The 15723-nt window shown below is 41.2% G+C and overlaps 1 protein-coding gene across 3 annotated transcripts in view; it reads left to right on the forward strand.

Moving 5' to 3' along the window:
• The window catches only part of melt (ventricular zone expressed PH domain-containing protein melted), a 143696-nt gene that overhangs the window by 111035 nt on the left and 16938 nt on the right, over positions 1-15723 (forward strand). For 2 of the 3 annotated variants that reach the window (XM_055065611.2, XM_055065612.2), the window contains exons 15-17: positions 5813-5965; positions 7089-7187; positions 8859-10190. In XM_055065611.2, coding sequence (XP_054921586.1) covers positions 5813-5965; positions 7089-7187; positions 8859-9134 — 528 coding nt within the window. In that variant the 3' untranslated portion in view covers positions 9135-10190. Of the gene's footprint in view, positions 1-5812; positions 5966-7088; positions 7188-8858; positions 10191-15723 lie in introns of those variants that run through there. The other variant, XM_050169736.3, reaches the window with a different exon arrangement.

Raw genomic sequence — 15723 nt, forward strand, 5'->3', positions numbered from 1 at the left:
AATGCTGGGTTAGGAAGCTATGTATCCAACCAACCAGAGAAGGGTTATTTAGAATGGAGTTAAGCTTGCAGAGGAGTTTTGGGTGTGGGACGGTGTCGAAAGCTTTGGATAAGTCAACAAAAATGCCATCAATCTGTCCGCCTAAATCTAATGACTGACAAATATTGTGCGTTAATTCGATTAGTTGGGTAGTAGTGCTATATCCGTGATAGAAACCGTGCTCGTACATCGACAGGATATTGTGGCTTTTAAGAAATTTAGTGATGTGTTTAAAAATTATTTGTTCGAGTAACTTGCATGAATGGGCAGTTAAGGAAATGGATCTGTAGTTCTGCAGAAGTTGAGCGTTAATGGATTTGTATATAGGAATGACCTTAGCAAGCTTCCAGGATTGGGGAACAGTGGTGGTGGATAATGATTTACAGAAGATAACGTAGAGGTATCTGCTTGTCCAAAGTGAATAGCGAACGAGGAAGGAATTGGGTATGTCATCTGGGCCACAGCTCTTTTTAGCATCTAAATGGTGGATCATGTTCAGAACATCTAAACTAGAGACGACGATGTCTTCAACAGGAGGGTATGAGTCACAGTTAAAAGGTGGAAGTGGAGTTATTGTGTGTGAACACAGAATGAAAATAGGTGTTAAAAGCGGAAGCAATCGTGAGTGAATCTGAAACTGCAATGTCATTAACAGTTAAACTGTTAGAAGTACTGTTACTTAGCACTATTGATTTGCAGAACATACAAGGGTGTGTTTTCATTAATTTTGGCAGAGTAACAGCATGGTATAAATTCTTGGCAGATGTCAATTTCTGGCAAAGTTTCTTCTTGGCATCATTGAACTCTGCAATTTTGACAGGATTACCATTTCTTTTAGACTTGCGCAATCTCGGAATACGACGCGATAAATACAGTAGTTCTCTTCTCATCCACAGTGAATTGATATTTTTCTTTTTTGTTTTCAAGGGAACAAACTGGTTAATACATGTTTCAACAATATGCTCAAAAAACCCTACAGCAACATCAACATCACTGTTCAAAGATAATTCTTGAAACTTCTCAAACGATTCGCTAAATGTGTCAGTAATTGCAGCATCATTGGACGGCTAAAATCACGAAAAGTACAGTACTGAATTCGCGGTTTGGGAACAATACAGCAAACTGAGAACAACAGTACGGCTTTGTGGTCAGAAATCTCATCAGTAACGCAGCACTGGAAGCCACTCTTGAAAAAACTTGAGCTAAGAAAAACTAAATGTAGGACAGCCGTTTCCCTGGTGTTCTCGTGGACAATCTGATTAAGACCGAGTGATAGGGAAAGGCGCAATAATTTTGTTGAGAAGGACATGTCGTAGTGGGTAATGGTGAGAGGGCCAGTGAATGTCTGGTGCATTAAAATCTCCCATAGGTATTATATTTGATGATTTCAAATCATTCAAGATGTTGCTAAGAAAACCGAACTGATCATCGCAAGAGCCGGGACGCCAGTAAAACACTCCAATTAGTGCGGATGACCTTTCCAAATGAATCTTGCACAAAAGCAGTTCAATTTCACGTGGAATTTCGAGAACTGAAAACTTCAGGTGGGATTGTATATAGAGGGCGACACCGCCGCCTCTACCATTTGGTCTGTCAACTCTTACCAACGTGTATCCATTTAATGCAACTTCAGAGTCGTATATGCCGTCATGTAGCCATGTTTCCGTAATGCCTATAATATGGGGGGGAATGAGCAGTTACTAGGGAGATGAAGTCGGAAAATTTATTGAGAAGGCTTCTTGCCTTAATATTTAATACACAGAGGTCATTGGTTTTGTGACGAAGTAGTCAAGACGGAGAGCCAGGTGGGACACTATTTAGTGGTGTGTTACGAGGTACTTTCTCTAATGTATTAGAAGCGCTGTTCCAGTTGTAGCGAACTTTATCGATAAATATATGGTCACACCGTATGCAGACCGTGCACCCATTGTTCCTAAACCTCTCAGACGCTAATCAAAGTTTTTTGCAGATATTCCGGACACGTAGTGAAAAATCTTCTGAAATACGGTAATCGGTTTCCTTAAGCTTGTGACCGCTTTTTAACACTGAAACTTTCTCCCAGTAGTCCAGAAGTTTCATAATCACGGGTCGCGGACGGTCACGTGAAGGCAATCCAAGACGATGGCATCTTTCTATTTGAGGACAGCTCATTTTAAGTTTATCTTCAAATCATTTTGCAATGTCTGTGGACAGGCATTCATTATCTTCATCGGAGGATTCTGGCAGACCGGGTAAGATTAAATTGTTCCTGCAAGCACGGTTTTCTAATTCATCATATTCAGTTGAAAGGCTGTAAATTTTGTTAGACGTGCGAGTTCACTGTTAAGACTGCCGCTTTCGACGGCAGGCTTACGTGACGAGGACTCCAGAGTGGCCAGATGCGATTTGATAGTCTCAAAATGTGTATTAACAGATTGTTGAAAGTTTTTAATTTCGATGATATCCTCAGCTAATCTTTTCTGTCCGTTCAAGAGCTCAGCGAGCATTTCAGACACCGATGGTTGATCGGCAGAACCTTGCGAAAGGCTCAGATTTTTTTGGGAGCGAGGACCAGGATTGCTTTCAACATCACCACTCTTTAAGTCTACTAACACAAACAGCGAGCTGCGAGTACAAAGAAATATAACCAAAGCATCTGCGATAATGGTATGGGCAAGGCAGCAGCAGTAAGAATCAATCATCAGAGTGAATACAGGGGGCATTCTGAAAGTAACATACCTGCGTAAGAAATAGGCTGCGGGTAAGCATGGTGCTCGTACTGCTGCCACCTTGCCCATTGAAGAAGGAAGAATTTGGCTGGGAATTTATAGGCAGAATCGTTGACATCATGTGACTGGGCTTGATTGTGGATGGATGGTTCAGTGTGCCAGCTATGCCCGAGTTGCGGGCACATGTGGTGGCGGGCGGATCAAGACAGTCATCCGTAAGGGAGATAGGACAGTTTGTACAGCAGCCAGCGGAATCACCCAGGGACGTTGACGATGGCGGTGAGTGCATGAGAGCTGTAATGTCAGGAGAGATGACCGCAGCACATTCGAAGTGGCAACAAGCGAGGAAGACGATCTGTGTAAGAAATAGGCAGCGGGTGAGCATAGTGCTCGTACTGCTGCCACCTTGCCCACTGAATATTGAATATGATTCATTATTGAATATAAGCATGCTGAGCTCATCCTACGTTGTCGTCGTTGCTGTGGTCTGGTAAATGCCATCCTTGTTGTGGCGCATGCAAAAAGCATCTCCCGTTGCCCCCTCCAGCGACAGACGTTTTTCTCATCGATGCTGAAGTCCTGCCCGGGTTCAACGTATGACGATGCCTATTCGGCTAGCACCACTTTTCGTATGAAAGTGGCATTATAGTGGCATCGCTTGTTTTATTCCATTACGATAATGCCATGCTGCACGCCAAATTGCCAATACAACGCAGGTCAAAATGACGACGTCGCTCGCGTACCGCAGTTGGCTACTGGCACGGCTAATAGTGGCTGTGATATGACTTTTCTAGATGGCGCTAGCTATGCACGATATTTATCAATTTCAATTAAAAATTGGTGCATTTTTTAAAATCCTCGAATCTAAGCCGACCAGAGTTTGGTCCCTAGAGAAAAAGACAATCGACCTAGATTTGAATAAGTATTGTACCTAAATATATACAAAAATTTTCGCTTGTGGACAACTCCATCGACGCCGACACTGGTGTCGGTGTTGCATTAAAAGCGCGTTAAATATTTTGCGATACTAACAGACATTTCATTGAAATATAGGTTTTATTTCCAAGCAAACATTTTTGTGCATATGCATTTGCTGCTACATTATGTAGATCTATAATAAGAAGTTAGTGAATGTATCGAAGTATTTCAAACTACAAATGGCAAGTATTGTGTCAAATGCAATAGTTGCGGTGATATTTGTATCTATATCTCAAATACTTGTTTCCAGAGTATCTTGTATTGCTACATGATACATTTGCAGAGTATCTTTGCCCAGCCCTGCCCACTGTGCTGCCTTTGTTGCTGTTTGCTACAAATAAACTCAGTCACAAACTCAAATTACACTACATGCTTATATTTTTGGCTTGGCCTTGAGCATCCTTTAGTGTTACTTTGACTGTGACTCGAACTTACTCTAAATACTGTTCACAAAAAGAAATTCAAACATTCCACCACTTTAGTTCTATAATCTGCGGTTAAACCTTGATATAACGAACTTTAATATAAAGAAATAATCAATATAACAAAGTATTTCACTGTTCAGAACTTGTCCACGAAACGTGTATTTATAACCTTAATATAACAAGGTGTATTTATACGCAGTTGCCTACCGTCTTGTGCCTGCGACTCTATACCACCTGGCGTCGGCCCGCTACCCTCACAGGTCAAATAGTTTTAATTACAAGCGGCTGCTTGTGAATGCACCTCTCAAATTGAGCATTCTGCAACTAAGAACTACTGCCGAAAAGGAGCAGCGTCATGTTCGACATAAAGTCTAAGTGCAATAAGGTCCTATTTCACTACGTGTGCTTTATGCTTTGGGTGGGATTGAAAGTGTGTATGGATGAGCCAAGAAGGATGCTGGCTTGATGAGCGCCAGCAAGAAGAAAGGGGGAGGGGAGCTCATGGAAACACAGTCAAGCGCATGCGAGGGGAGAGGGCTGGCTGATGCGTGCCTTATTTTCTAGCATGGCCTTAGCTGCACATGGCTGTTGGTGCGCCTGAGTGCATACACACACCATGTGCCCCTTTTTTAGAGGTAATCTGCCATGTGTGCTAAGAGTGGGTGTGCCGAGATGGTGTTGCATTGTTTGCTGTCTTCCTGTGTGTTTTGTGCTGGAGGTTGCATGATCCTGAATTTTGGAGATGCATTGAAGTGAGAGGTAGATGAAGCATTCGCACCCTGCTGCCAGTGCTTTTCATGATAGCGTTGTCCCACTGCGGGTGACATTATCAGTCACAGCGGTGGAGTAGACGCAGAAGCGTCGCTGGTTTCATGTAATTCTTACTGCTGACGTGAGGAAATACTTGACGTGGCATGAAGCTGTATCTTTCGTCACTGACTCTCAAATTAAACAAATTGAATTCTTTTTTCTAATTCAGATTTGCTTTTTTCTGTTGCTCGATAATTCTAAAAATCCTGCGGCTCCTTCTGCGCAAGAAACATTGATCGACCAATGTGCCTATTTACATAGAAGGTTGAAGTTCAATACAACAAAATTTCGCTATAATGAAGCAAATTGGTAATTTTACCAACTTCGTTATATAAAGTTTTAACTAAACTTGTGTAGACTAATAGATAATTTTAAATTAGGGTACCCAAATGGTTTGCATTCTGCTTGCATATGCAAGCCACTTGGCTCCAAACAAGTCCCAAGCAGTGCTTGAGTTCTTGTATAAGGAAGCAGATTCTATCTAGTGTAAACCTCTCTGATGTCAACTTAGCAGTGCCTTCTTGTAACAGCTTAGTGAGAAATACAATTTGTATGGGATGTAAGTATGTATCGAGTGCATATGAATCTGTCTGGCCTTGTTATCCAACTACAATGAACAAGGTGTTAATTAGAACAAAGAATACACTGACATTAGATAAGTCTTTACAGCCACTGGATTTACCACAGATTTCTGATTGGAAACCAGTGAAGAAGAGTCTTGTTCTGAACACTTTTTGGTAACTGCAATTTGACAGTTTTATTGCTTGCCTACATCTGCATTGCATGGCTTGCTTTGTGTTGTTTCCATGCATACAAAAGTTGTCAACAATTGCACGACTCTGTATCATGCAGGACCAAGACAACCTGATAGCTGAGCTGCGTAGTGAGCGCTTTTTCGATGTGTTCGAATACAATGGACCACTGACCCTGTGGGGCTGCTTCCTGTGCAACCACCCTGACCGAGCCCAAGGTTTCCTCCAGGAAGGTGGCGAGCCAGTTATTGAGGTGGGCAAGCCCAGCACAATCACTCACTTCAGAGACATGACATACCACATGTATCATCAACATTAATTGAAACAATGGGAGAAAGCTGATCAGAATGTGTGCAGTGAACAATGTGCAATTACTCTGTAGCCAGTTTGTAAGCATGATGGTCTCAAATGTACAGTACATAGTTAACAAAAAACACAATATTAATTGTTCCACAAAAGCTCATAACTTATATTTAAGAATCTGTCACTTGCTCTTTTACAGCAAAGCTGTTAGCCTATAGTTGGTTGGGATTTCTTGTGGCATCATCCTCTAGGAAAAAGAAACCATCAGCGATTAAAGCGAAAAGTGCATGCATTCTTTGGAGTCATGCATACAATGTACAGCACAGCATTCGCTTAAATAAAGAACAAGCACAAAACAAGCATTCAAACATATAATTGATGATAAGGTGCTACTGCTAACAATGTGAAGCACGTAGCACTTCGTACATACTTTTCCCTGTAATGATTACTGTTGTGCAAGTTTCCGTGGCGATGGCAGCTTGCGACGAGGGGAGTGACATCACTAGACTTTAATATATAAAAGAACCAGACTGGCAACTAATTTTTTTGTTGTTGCAGCACTGCAACGGGTAGGCAAAGCATAGTTAGGACTCCCAAGGGGTAGCGTGAATACAAGGAGCAGCAAAAAAAAATAAATAAACAGCAATATGACCAGCGGCAGCATGCTGCCGCTGGTCATATTGCTATGGAATTCCAGAACAGGGGAAGTCCACATGCCCACATTCTCCTGTGGCTGAATAATGCGCCGGAGGAGAAATTGAGCAATAAAGTCATTGCACACCCCCCCTCAGTAGCTGTAGTGGTGATCTTCAAAAGCTTTGCTGAACATCCACTTTTGCTGGGTGGGGATATGGCAGGTCAATTTTGTTTTGTTTTTTCACAATATTGGTCTACAAAATGTGCAGATTGCCAGGAGGACAATGATAGACAACATGATTAATGTCACTGCTGTAGCTCCTCTTTCCATTTTGTTAATTCCGTGACTACATTCTTATGTGTGTGATGTTACTTGCGATAGTGCATAGCAGTTAGGCTTAGCAGGCCTCTTAGTATTTCCGTGTTGCTCCCACTAGGGGCAACTGAAGGAGAAGAAGAGAAAATGGAAGTTATTTCGACACTGGAGGACGCGCTACTTCACACTTTCGGGTGCACACTTGTCGTACAGGGGACTGGTGAGTATGCAAACCCATGCTACTCTTGAATCTTGTTGTGCAAGGTGAGTTCTGCACTGTCATTAACTTCTCTTCTGGGGGAGGGGAGGCAAAGTCTCCAGGTAGCATCCAGAAACACACTATCCTTAGTGAAAAGTTGTGAAGTGATGATGATGACTTGCTCAGTCTTCTTTTTATGTTCAATTGTTTTTGTTCTTCCCAGATAGCCTCCTCATTATTTTTAAACTATAGCTTTAATTTACCCCATGTAGTGGTGAGTCAATGTTTGGAATGTTAAAAGGCAAAATAACCCGATTTTCCTAAAATGGCATCAGAGTTGAAGATCTTGCTTTGCCTAGTAAAGCAGCCGCCATGCACCGAGGTGGCTTACTGATAAGCTGTTAGGTATAGACCAGAATCTGTAGTCCTACTAGGTGGCACTCATCTTTTGCAAGGGCTGCAGGAATTGGCGGAATGAATGGCCATGATAGGCGCTAAGCTTGTTCTTATTGCATACTTCCAACCAGTGTTCTCTCGTCAGGGCTTTGTCATCAGCTGCCCCATCACAACCCTCCTGCCCCCTCAGCAACTGTGCTGACAAATGGTGACAGGAGTCAGGATTAAGTACGCTTTGCTCTAAATGCTGGCTCAAGAATAAAATATTTTGGTCTTTAGCGACAAATGGAGGCACATGTGTTTGGGTGGGATAAAATGGGGCAGAGCATTGAATTTAGCCAAAATAGCTTGAGGAATTTTACCATGGCATTTTTCTGACTATTTGTATAGTGTTTTGTTCTACATTAGCGTTATTGCCTAGTCATCAAAAAAACATAGTTATTTTATTGAAAACTGTCAAGGCTGCCTCCATTACCACTGTGTGCACTGGCAGAAAATCTTGCAATTTAGCTGCGTCTGCAGTTGACTTCTTTGATGAACTGAGAAGCAGTTATTTCGACAATGCTGCTAGAAATGCTGATTGCCCAGCAAAAAGTAACTAAACATATACTTCAGAAGGACTAACTGTCCGGCTAGTTGGTCTCACATGTTGACTGGAAAACTTAAAGCGTATAAATTACATAAAGACACTGTCCACACAGACTTTATCTGTTCGATGTATATTTCTGTAATTTATTTGCGCTTAGTTTTCCATTCGACACGTAACCAAAAAGATTGCTAAAACTCTAAAATAGGCAAACTTGTTAAGTTGGGGACTTTCTTGCCAAGTTAACACTGGATTTCAGGTAAACTTGTAATCGTACTGTGTGTGTGCATAGAAAACAGGCCACCTGTACTTTGTTTAGTCACAAGAGAGAAGAACACATTCAGTGTGATGCTGCAGTCAAGCATACTTGAAGCAAACAGCAAAACTTGTAGATTTATTTAATACAATCAATAGTCCTGCATAGTCAAACCCAAACTTAATTTAGAAGCTTTTGTTACCTGTTCAGATAAAGCATCTTAAGATTAAGTGTGCTCTTGTACTTGCTGTTTTATTCCCAGCTCGCAGGTTGCTAAACCCAAACGACAGATGGCATTAAATGTTCCTATTTTTACTTGGCTATTATTCAGAGAGCTCCAGGAATGACTTTCTTCAAATTACGCATTGAAAATATTATGCAATAAATTACGTTCAATTCAGAAAATGCAAATTGCTTTCTTTGGCCTCTATTGATAACGGCTTGCCTGTTCAAGCTCCTGCAGGTGTGCACAATCACATGGTTTTCCTCTGAAGATAAGCAAGGCAGAGCTTGGTGCTGGTTACCTGTTGCAGCTAGGCGTTCCTTACAAGGACTTCCTCCTACTCGCTGTTTCAGCGGTTTTCAACTAGTGTTCTCACGTTTTTTATCAAAGTTATTATCATACTATTGTTATTTTTCTCAGACAAAAGAATGCAAAAAGAAAGTAGCATCACCTCAAAATCCATGGATGGAACTACTGAAATCCATGTGCACACAAGAAAACCATTAAAAAAAAAAAAGAAAGGCAACTCTTCGATATCAAGCTGCACGCAAGATACAGCAAGCCTTGCAACTCCTTTTCTGCTCTGTCTAAAAAAGCTAAAATAAAATATTATGGAGGAAAAATAGTTAGGGTGTGGGAATATTCAAAATTTTTGAATAACAAATCAAATATTGTCTTATTCAATTGTCTTCAAATCAAATAATCACTATTCGTGAATGTGAATATTTTTTTGATGCATTTAAAATATTTTGAAACATCAACTGTGCCCACGTAAACATAAGATTGAAGCTAAAGGACACTAAATTTTCATTCTGCATGTATAGTATAGACATAAAACATGAGAACTTGCTCATTGGGACAGGCTATTTCACTTAGGTAGCCATACTTTACAGGCTATACAGCGATCATTCGCACTCTCTGAAGAGCCTGTGCATGTGAAAAAACGACTACTTTGCTCCTAATACTCCATTTGTGCTTGAATATAAACAAAGCTTCATAAAATACTGTGTAATGACAGAAACTTGCTAACCTTAAGAATGCTGCGATGTGAACATGTTTTATGTTAATTGTGATAACAGCTGTTCGTCATTCAAAAAGTATTCGAGATTCTATTTGGTTCGCTTCTGGCAATATTTGATTCGTATTCAATTCGGTACATAATACAATGTAAGTTGCTTGCTCTAGAGGTTTTTTTCACGGCAAAAACGCACAAACCGGATGTGCCTTTCCGTACAATAGTCAGTGAAAACAACTCTTGGCAGGTTTTGGTTAGCAGCTTTTTGCAAAAACAGTTGAAGCATTTAACTATTGACGGCCCTTATGGCATAAAGAATTCTTTCGATGTTGTTTCGTTTCTGGAAGACAACCATTCAGTAGCCGACATTTTTTCTGTGGACATCGAAGATCTTTACTATTCAATACCGCATGATGAGCTATTTCGCAGTGTGATGATGTGCATCGAAAAGAGTGGCGAGGTAGATTTTCGCAATGCGACCGGGTTGTCATCGGGAAATTTCATGTCCCTTCTTGAATTTTATCTAAGTGCAACTTTTATCCGGTTCGAAGATAACCTTTTTATCCAGAAGAATGGTGTGTGTATTGGTTCATGTGATGCGCCTGCTCTTTGTATTATTTTTGTATCCTTTGTCAACCGCGCTCTTAAGAGTGCCTTAAACAATGACTTGGTTCAAATATTTAGATATGTTGATGATTTCCTTGTTGTGATAAAACAGACTAACAATGAAAACTCAGTTACGGTAGCTGACATTTTAACTCTGTTCAATGACAATGGCAAAGGTTTAACTTTCACACATGAGCTATCTAGGGACGGTAAACTCCAGTTTTTAGATTTGCAGCTATCCTTACAAACAGGCCATGCCTGTTGGATATAGTCGCCACGTGCACGTAAGGAACTTTTACCTTACACGTCTGCGCACTCAAAGATTGTGAAATGCGCCATTGCTTTGATGTGTCTATAGTCATTGTTAATGAAATCTTGTCATCACTCTGCGAACCTGAGTTTCATTGCACAGTTAAATAGGCTGCAGGCTGCTGGTTACCCAAGTGTGGTGGTGACGTCAGTCTCGGAGGTATTGCTTCAGAATCTGAAAGGGAAGCGGCACAAAAGTAACTGTATTACACAAAAGAAGAGGCCTGAAGTTGTGCAGTATTGCCATAGAGTGGCTCACAATCTAAAGAATGTCGCCACTAGATACCAAATTCCGGTAGTGTTTTCTGCTCCTTAGAAACTGTCAATGTTGTGCAGCCGTATTTCTAAAACAAGTAAAAAACCAGATTGTGAAAAGAACCACGCCAAGTTTGTACATTGCAGCGTCGGTGTGGTATATAAGATTCCCTTGTCATGTGGCCAAGTGTATGTAGGGCAGTCGGGCCGCTGTGTTAACGAGCGCCTTAGAGAACATGAGCGATCCATACCAACAGGCACAGGTTCCCATTTGGCTCAGCATTGTAAAATATGCAAGTGCAAACCCATGTTTTGTGATACCACAATTTTGAAAAAGAGCCGTGACACCACCACCCGAGAGTTATCGGAAGCATTCTTCATTCAGTCATTGGGGCCACAGTGCATTAGTGTGCCTTCCTTAACCTTGTACAGCGCTGAATATGTTTTTTTGGATTCTGTCGCATGAGTGCGCTCTTGTGATTGGATGTTGGTGGCTCCACCACATGGTGCTCACTGCGCATGTTCGTCTAGTTTCAGCCGTCTATAAAGGAGTGACACAATAAAATGATGTCAGTTGAGAGTAGCGCCTTGTCCTGGTCGTCTTTCTTGTCTCTGTTGTTTTGCGCTAAACAAGATATTCATGGATTCGAACCAACTAGCCCGCCACCGCATTGTGCTGAACTCTACATGGTTTATACCAAATAACAACTTCATCTTACCAAAAGTTTGTCCTAATTATGGCAAAGACACTGCTCACTTTGCGTCCATCTCATTATGGAATACATTACCATTTGCAATTAAATACTCCAGAAAGCTTCCAGATTTAATTAAGCATTGACATTTTTTCTTTGTGCGATGCATATGTGTCATAATGCACCATTTAATTTCTTTTGTATCTGCTTTTCCTATGTACTTTTTGTTTAAATTCTTCTTCTGTCTTTCTGTCTTGCTTTTCTTTGCTTTTTCTTTGTTCATATACCAGGTTTTGCATAACATAGTTGCCGTCTATGTATTGTAGTGTATCTGTCTTCTTGTTTTTGCATATTTTCATCTCGTTATATTGTAGTATTTTGTAATTGCACTTTTCACTTGTCACTGTTGCTGTCTAATTTTATTTGTTTACTAGGTACTGGAGGTCCCAACTTAGTATTTGACTATGAGCCCTCCTCTTGTATATTTTGACCTGTAAAATATTTTGCAAAATAATAAAATTGATTGATTGATGGATTGAAAAGAAGATCTCACTAAGAATAACGAAGAAAATTTGTTGGCATTGCACTGTAGTCACAAGGCTGGTTTTGCAAAGAAAAGTGTCTCTTTTTTTTATTTTTTTTTCATACTCTCAGGACCCGAGAGTATTACAGAAAGGAGTATTCTAACAATAAATTGTTAATCGAAACTTTAAAGGCACAGGGTCTCCGATTGCAGCAACGGAGGGGGAAAGTGTTTCCAGTTACTGCTTGTTTGTAGTAAAAAAGAGGCGTGGCAAGTGTTAGTGCGGCATAACAAAGTTTTAACCTTGAGTTTATGATTGATCTGTGAGAATACATAATCTGGAGGGAGGAAAAGATCGTTTTTTAAGTGTTGAATTAGTGTGAAAAATTTTGTGATAGATATTTAAGCAGGAGCACTTGCGGCCTGACCAAAGTGTTGATAGACCTAAATTAGTTTTCATTGAAGAAACGCTGGTGTAGCCAGAGTAATTAGAGCACATATATGGCAGCGCGGTTCTGAACGGATTCAAGAGTGGTGATTTATTAAGAGCTGGATGGGTCCCAAATAGAGCAAGCATATTCTGATTTTGATACAACTATAGTTGCGTACAATTTAATCTTTAAATCAGAGGGGATGCATGAAAAATTTCGGCATAGAAATCCAAGCATGCGATTAGCGTTGTTAATTACGTGTCGATCGTGTATATTCCATGAGACGTTGTGAGTTACATGTACGCCAAGGTAACGGTAACTAGTAATGGAGGTTAAAGAGGAGTTATTAAGGGTACAGTGAAACCTCGTTAAACCGTAGTTGGCCGGAGCTCGGAAAAAGTACGTACTAAACAGTAGTACTGTTTAACCGAAATAGCATGAGCTCGCCCACTTACCTGTCGAAAACAGAACTCGGAGAGAGTGCGATGAAAGGGGAAAAAAACATGCAGTATTTATTCACTTCGCGCGACAAAAGTGTTATTTTCGTTTGATGCTGCGGCAGCCTAGCACGACGACAGCGGCCTCAAACTTACTGAAGCTGCGTGCCAGCTTTACAGCCAGCCCCCTCTTCTCGGCAAATACTCGCATGGCAGATTCCTCGGCGTTACATATTCTCTGTGCATGCGTGCAGTAGTGCTGCAGAAGTCCCAGGGCGCCTTTTTCATTGCCGGGTGCCGGAGTTCGGAATACTTTTCGTTTGGAATAGTTATGTTATTGCGCCCCTGTTCTCGTCGCGATGATTGCGTTCATGAGGCTGACGTAACACGCAGCTTCTGCTGCTGTCGGGCCTGAATCGCCCGTGCTGTCGCTTTCCGTGTCGTCCTCATCACTGTCGCTAGTCGACACTTCGGCAGTAACAGAGGCAACGATGGCGAAAAGTCGAACCTCGTAGCCGACATCTCTTCGTGGTCGCAGCAGCGCTGCCAAGCAACTTCTTCGCATTCCAAATGCCCCACACTGTAGTCAACAGCAGATTCCTGTTGCGTGCCAGCGCCGACTTCTTCATGTCATGTTCGATAGCACGGACGATGTGTAATTTTTCTTCTATGCTGAGCACTCGGCGTCTTTTTTATCCGAGCTTCAGCATGACGCGAGTCTTCGCTTGCACGACGCCACAACGCTCTTTGCACGGCCTCGAAATGATGCTGATGTTGCTTCATGCGCAAACGCACAGGGTGCTTGGAGGCCGTTGTTCTGATCTCTGAGGCTTGTTCTGCCGGGTCGCCCAATGGAGACGACGCACCGCCATGTTTGCGCGACGAAAAGTGGAAACGCTACGTTTTAACCGATGCGTACGCAATAAGCTGGTATGGTTTATGCGGATACAAAACACATTATGTTCAATGGCCGCTGAGTTGGGGATTTGACTTAACTGCTTTTAAAACGAAACTACTGTTTAAGCAGGTACGGTTTAACGAGGTTTTACTGTATAAGCAAAGTCGTCATAAGCTAGTTTGTGATGCATTACCCTCGTGACCTCACATTTTGAAGCATTAGCTTCATAAGCCACTTGTCGCATCAATTAGAAATAACGTCAACGTTGGATTGGATTGCAAAATAGAAACATCCTTTGGGTTATTAATTACACTATAAAGCACAATGATCATCAAAGAGTTTAATGCTAGAGTTAATACTGACAGGTAAATCATTAATATAAATAAGGAATAGTAATGAGCCCAAAATCGATCCTTGTGGTATACCTGAAGCAACAAGAACAGCAAGGGAGTCATAATCATTAGCGTAAACTTACTGTAAGCAGTTAGTCAGAAAGGATTGAAACCAGTCTAGGATATAAGGATCTATATTGAGCTTGCTCATATTTAGGAGGAGGAATTTGTGTGATACAGTGTCAAAGGCTTTAGCCTCATCTAAAAAGATGCAATCGGTTATCAAATTTTTATCAAAAGCTCCAAAAAAGATCGTTAGTAAAAGAGATTAACTGCATTTCACAAGAGATGTGCTTCCTGAAATGATATTGTCAAGGAGAAAAAAACATGTTTGATTCAAAGAAAGATACCAAGTTAGAAAAAATGATGTGTTTGAGAAGTTTACTGGGTACAATGGTTAAAGATATTGGCCTGTAGTTTAGGGGCGAATGGGTGTTACTTGATTTGTGAGATGGAACCACGTTACTCGCCTTCCAATCTGGCAAAGTAGAAGTCTCTAAAGATTGTGAATAGAATTTGGCAAGTGTAATGGAACAGTAAACGTTTGCATTTTTTAAGAACTTTGAATTTATGTTGTCGTTAGCTGCCGAGCTAAGCAAATTTGAATTTTCTATCAGACGGCGCTCCCCAGATGAACCTACAGAGATGAAATCCACTGAGAAAGATCCACTGAGAAAAATAAAAATGGAGACGGCGTATGTTGGCATAGAAAAGGCTGTTACACCAGAAAAGCAAAAAACAAAGACATCGTTTAGTACATTGCAGCAGTCACCATTAGGAACAGCATCACCATTGCTATCGAGCAAGTGAATTGTGTTAGATTTGCTGCCATGAACTACATTCAAAAACTGCTGATTAAGCAGAGTGGGCAAGGTACAATTGTGGAACATGTCTTTTGCCTGCGCAGTGGCATTTTTGTACTCGTGATCAGCACAGTTGCATACAAGCTATCGTTCGGGCACCATCGCCACTTTCGCTCGGTGGAATATCTTGTTCTTTTTGTTTAACAAGCACTTCAGATGGGCGTTAAACCAAGGAGCTTTCGAAGAAGAAACAATGAATTTTTTTAGGAGTGTAGCGATCGATCAAGTAGGTAACTTTTTCTTTAGAGAGAGACCAATTTTCTTGAGTAGTGTGACTGTACAAGCTCGGCATAAAGTCAGTGATGAATTGTGCAAGTTCATTATTTTTGGCAGAGAAATCTTTGCTTTTATAATCTTTAATAAATTTAGCCTGCTTCTTGCGAGGCGTACAGGCCTAACACTGCAGTCAATAAAGGAATGATCGCTTAGGCCAGGCAGAAAACCGAGGGTGAAACGAGTTCTGGAGTTGTCGTAATTGGCAAATCTAGTACATTAGCAGAGCGAGGGGAGCAATGGGTAGGCTGAAATGCAAGTTGCCTAAGGTTGAAATCCAGACAGCTATTTAAAAATGACAAACATTCCATCAAGTTCACCGTGAGGCTTGGCAGGTCAGTAGTCCAATTACTAGCAGGTAAATTAAAGTCCCCGAAAAGAAATAAAGGGCAGCTGGGAAAT

The sequence above is a fragment of the Dermacentor andersoni genome, chromosome 3, assembly GCF_023375885.2.
Source record: "Dermacentor andersoni chromosome 3, qqDerAnde1_hic_scaffold, whole genome shotgun sequence".
In the NCBI taxonomy this organism is placed as follows: Eukaryota; Metazoa; Arthropoda; class Arachnida; order Ixodida; family Ixodidae; genus Dermacentor; species Dermacentor andersoni.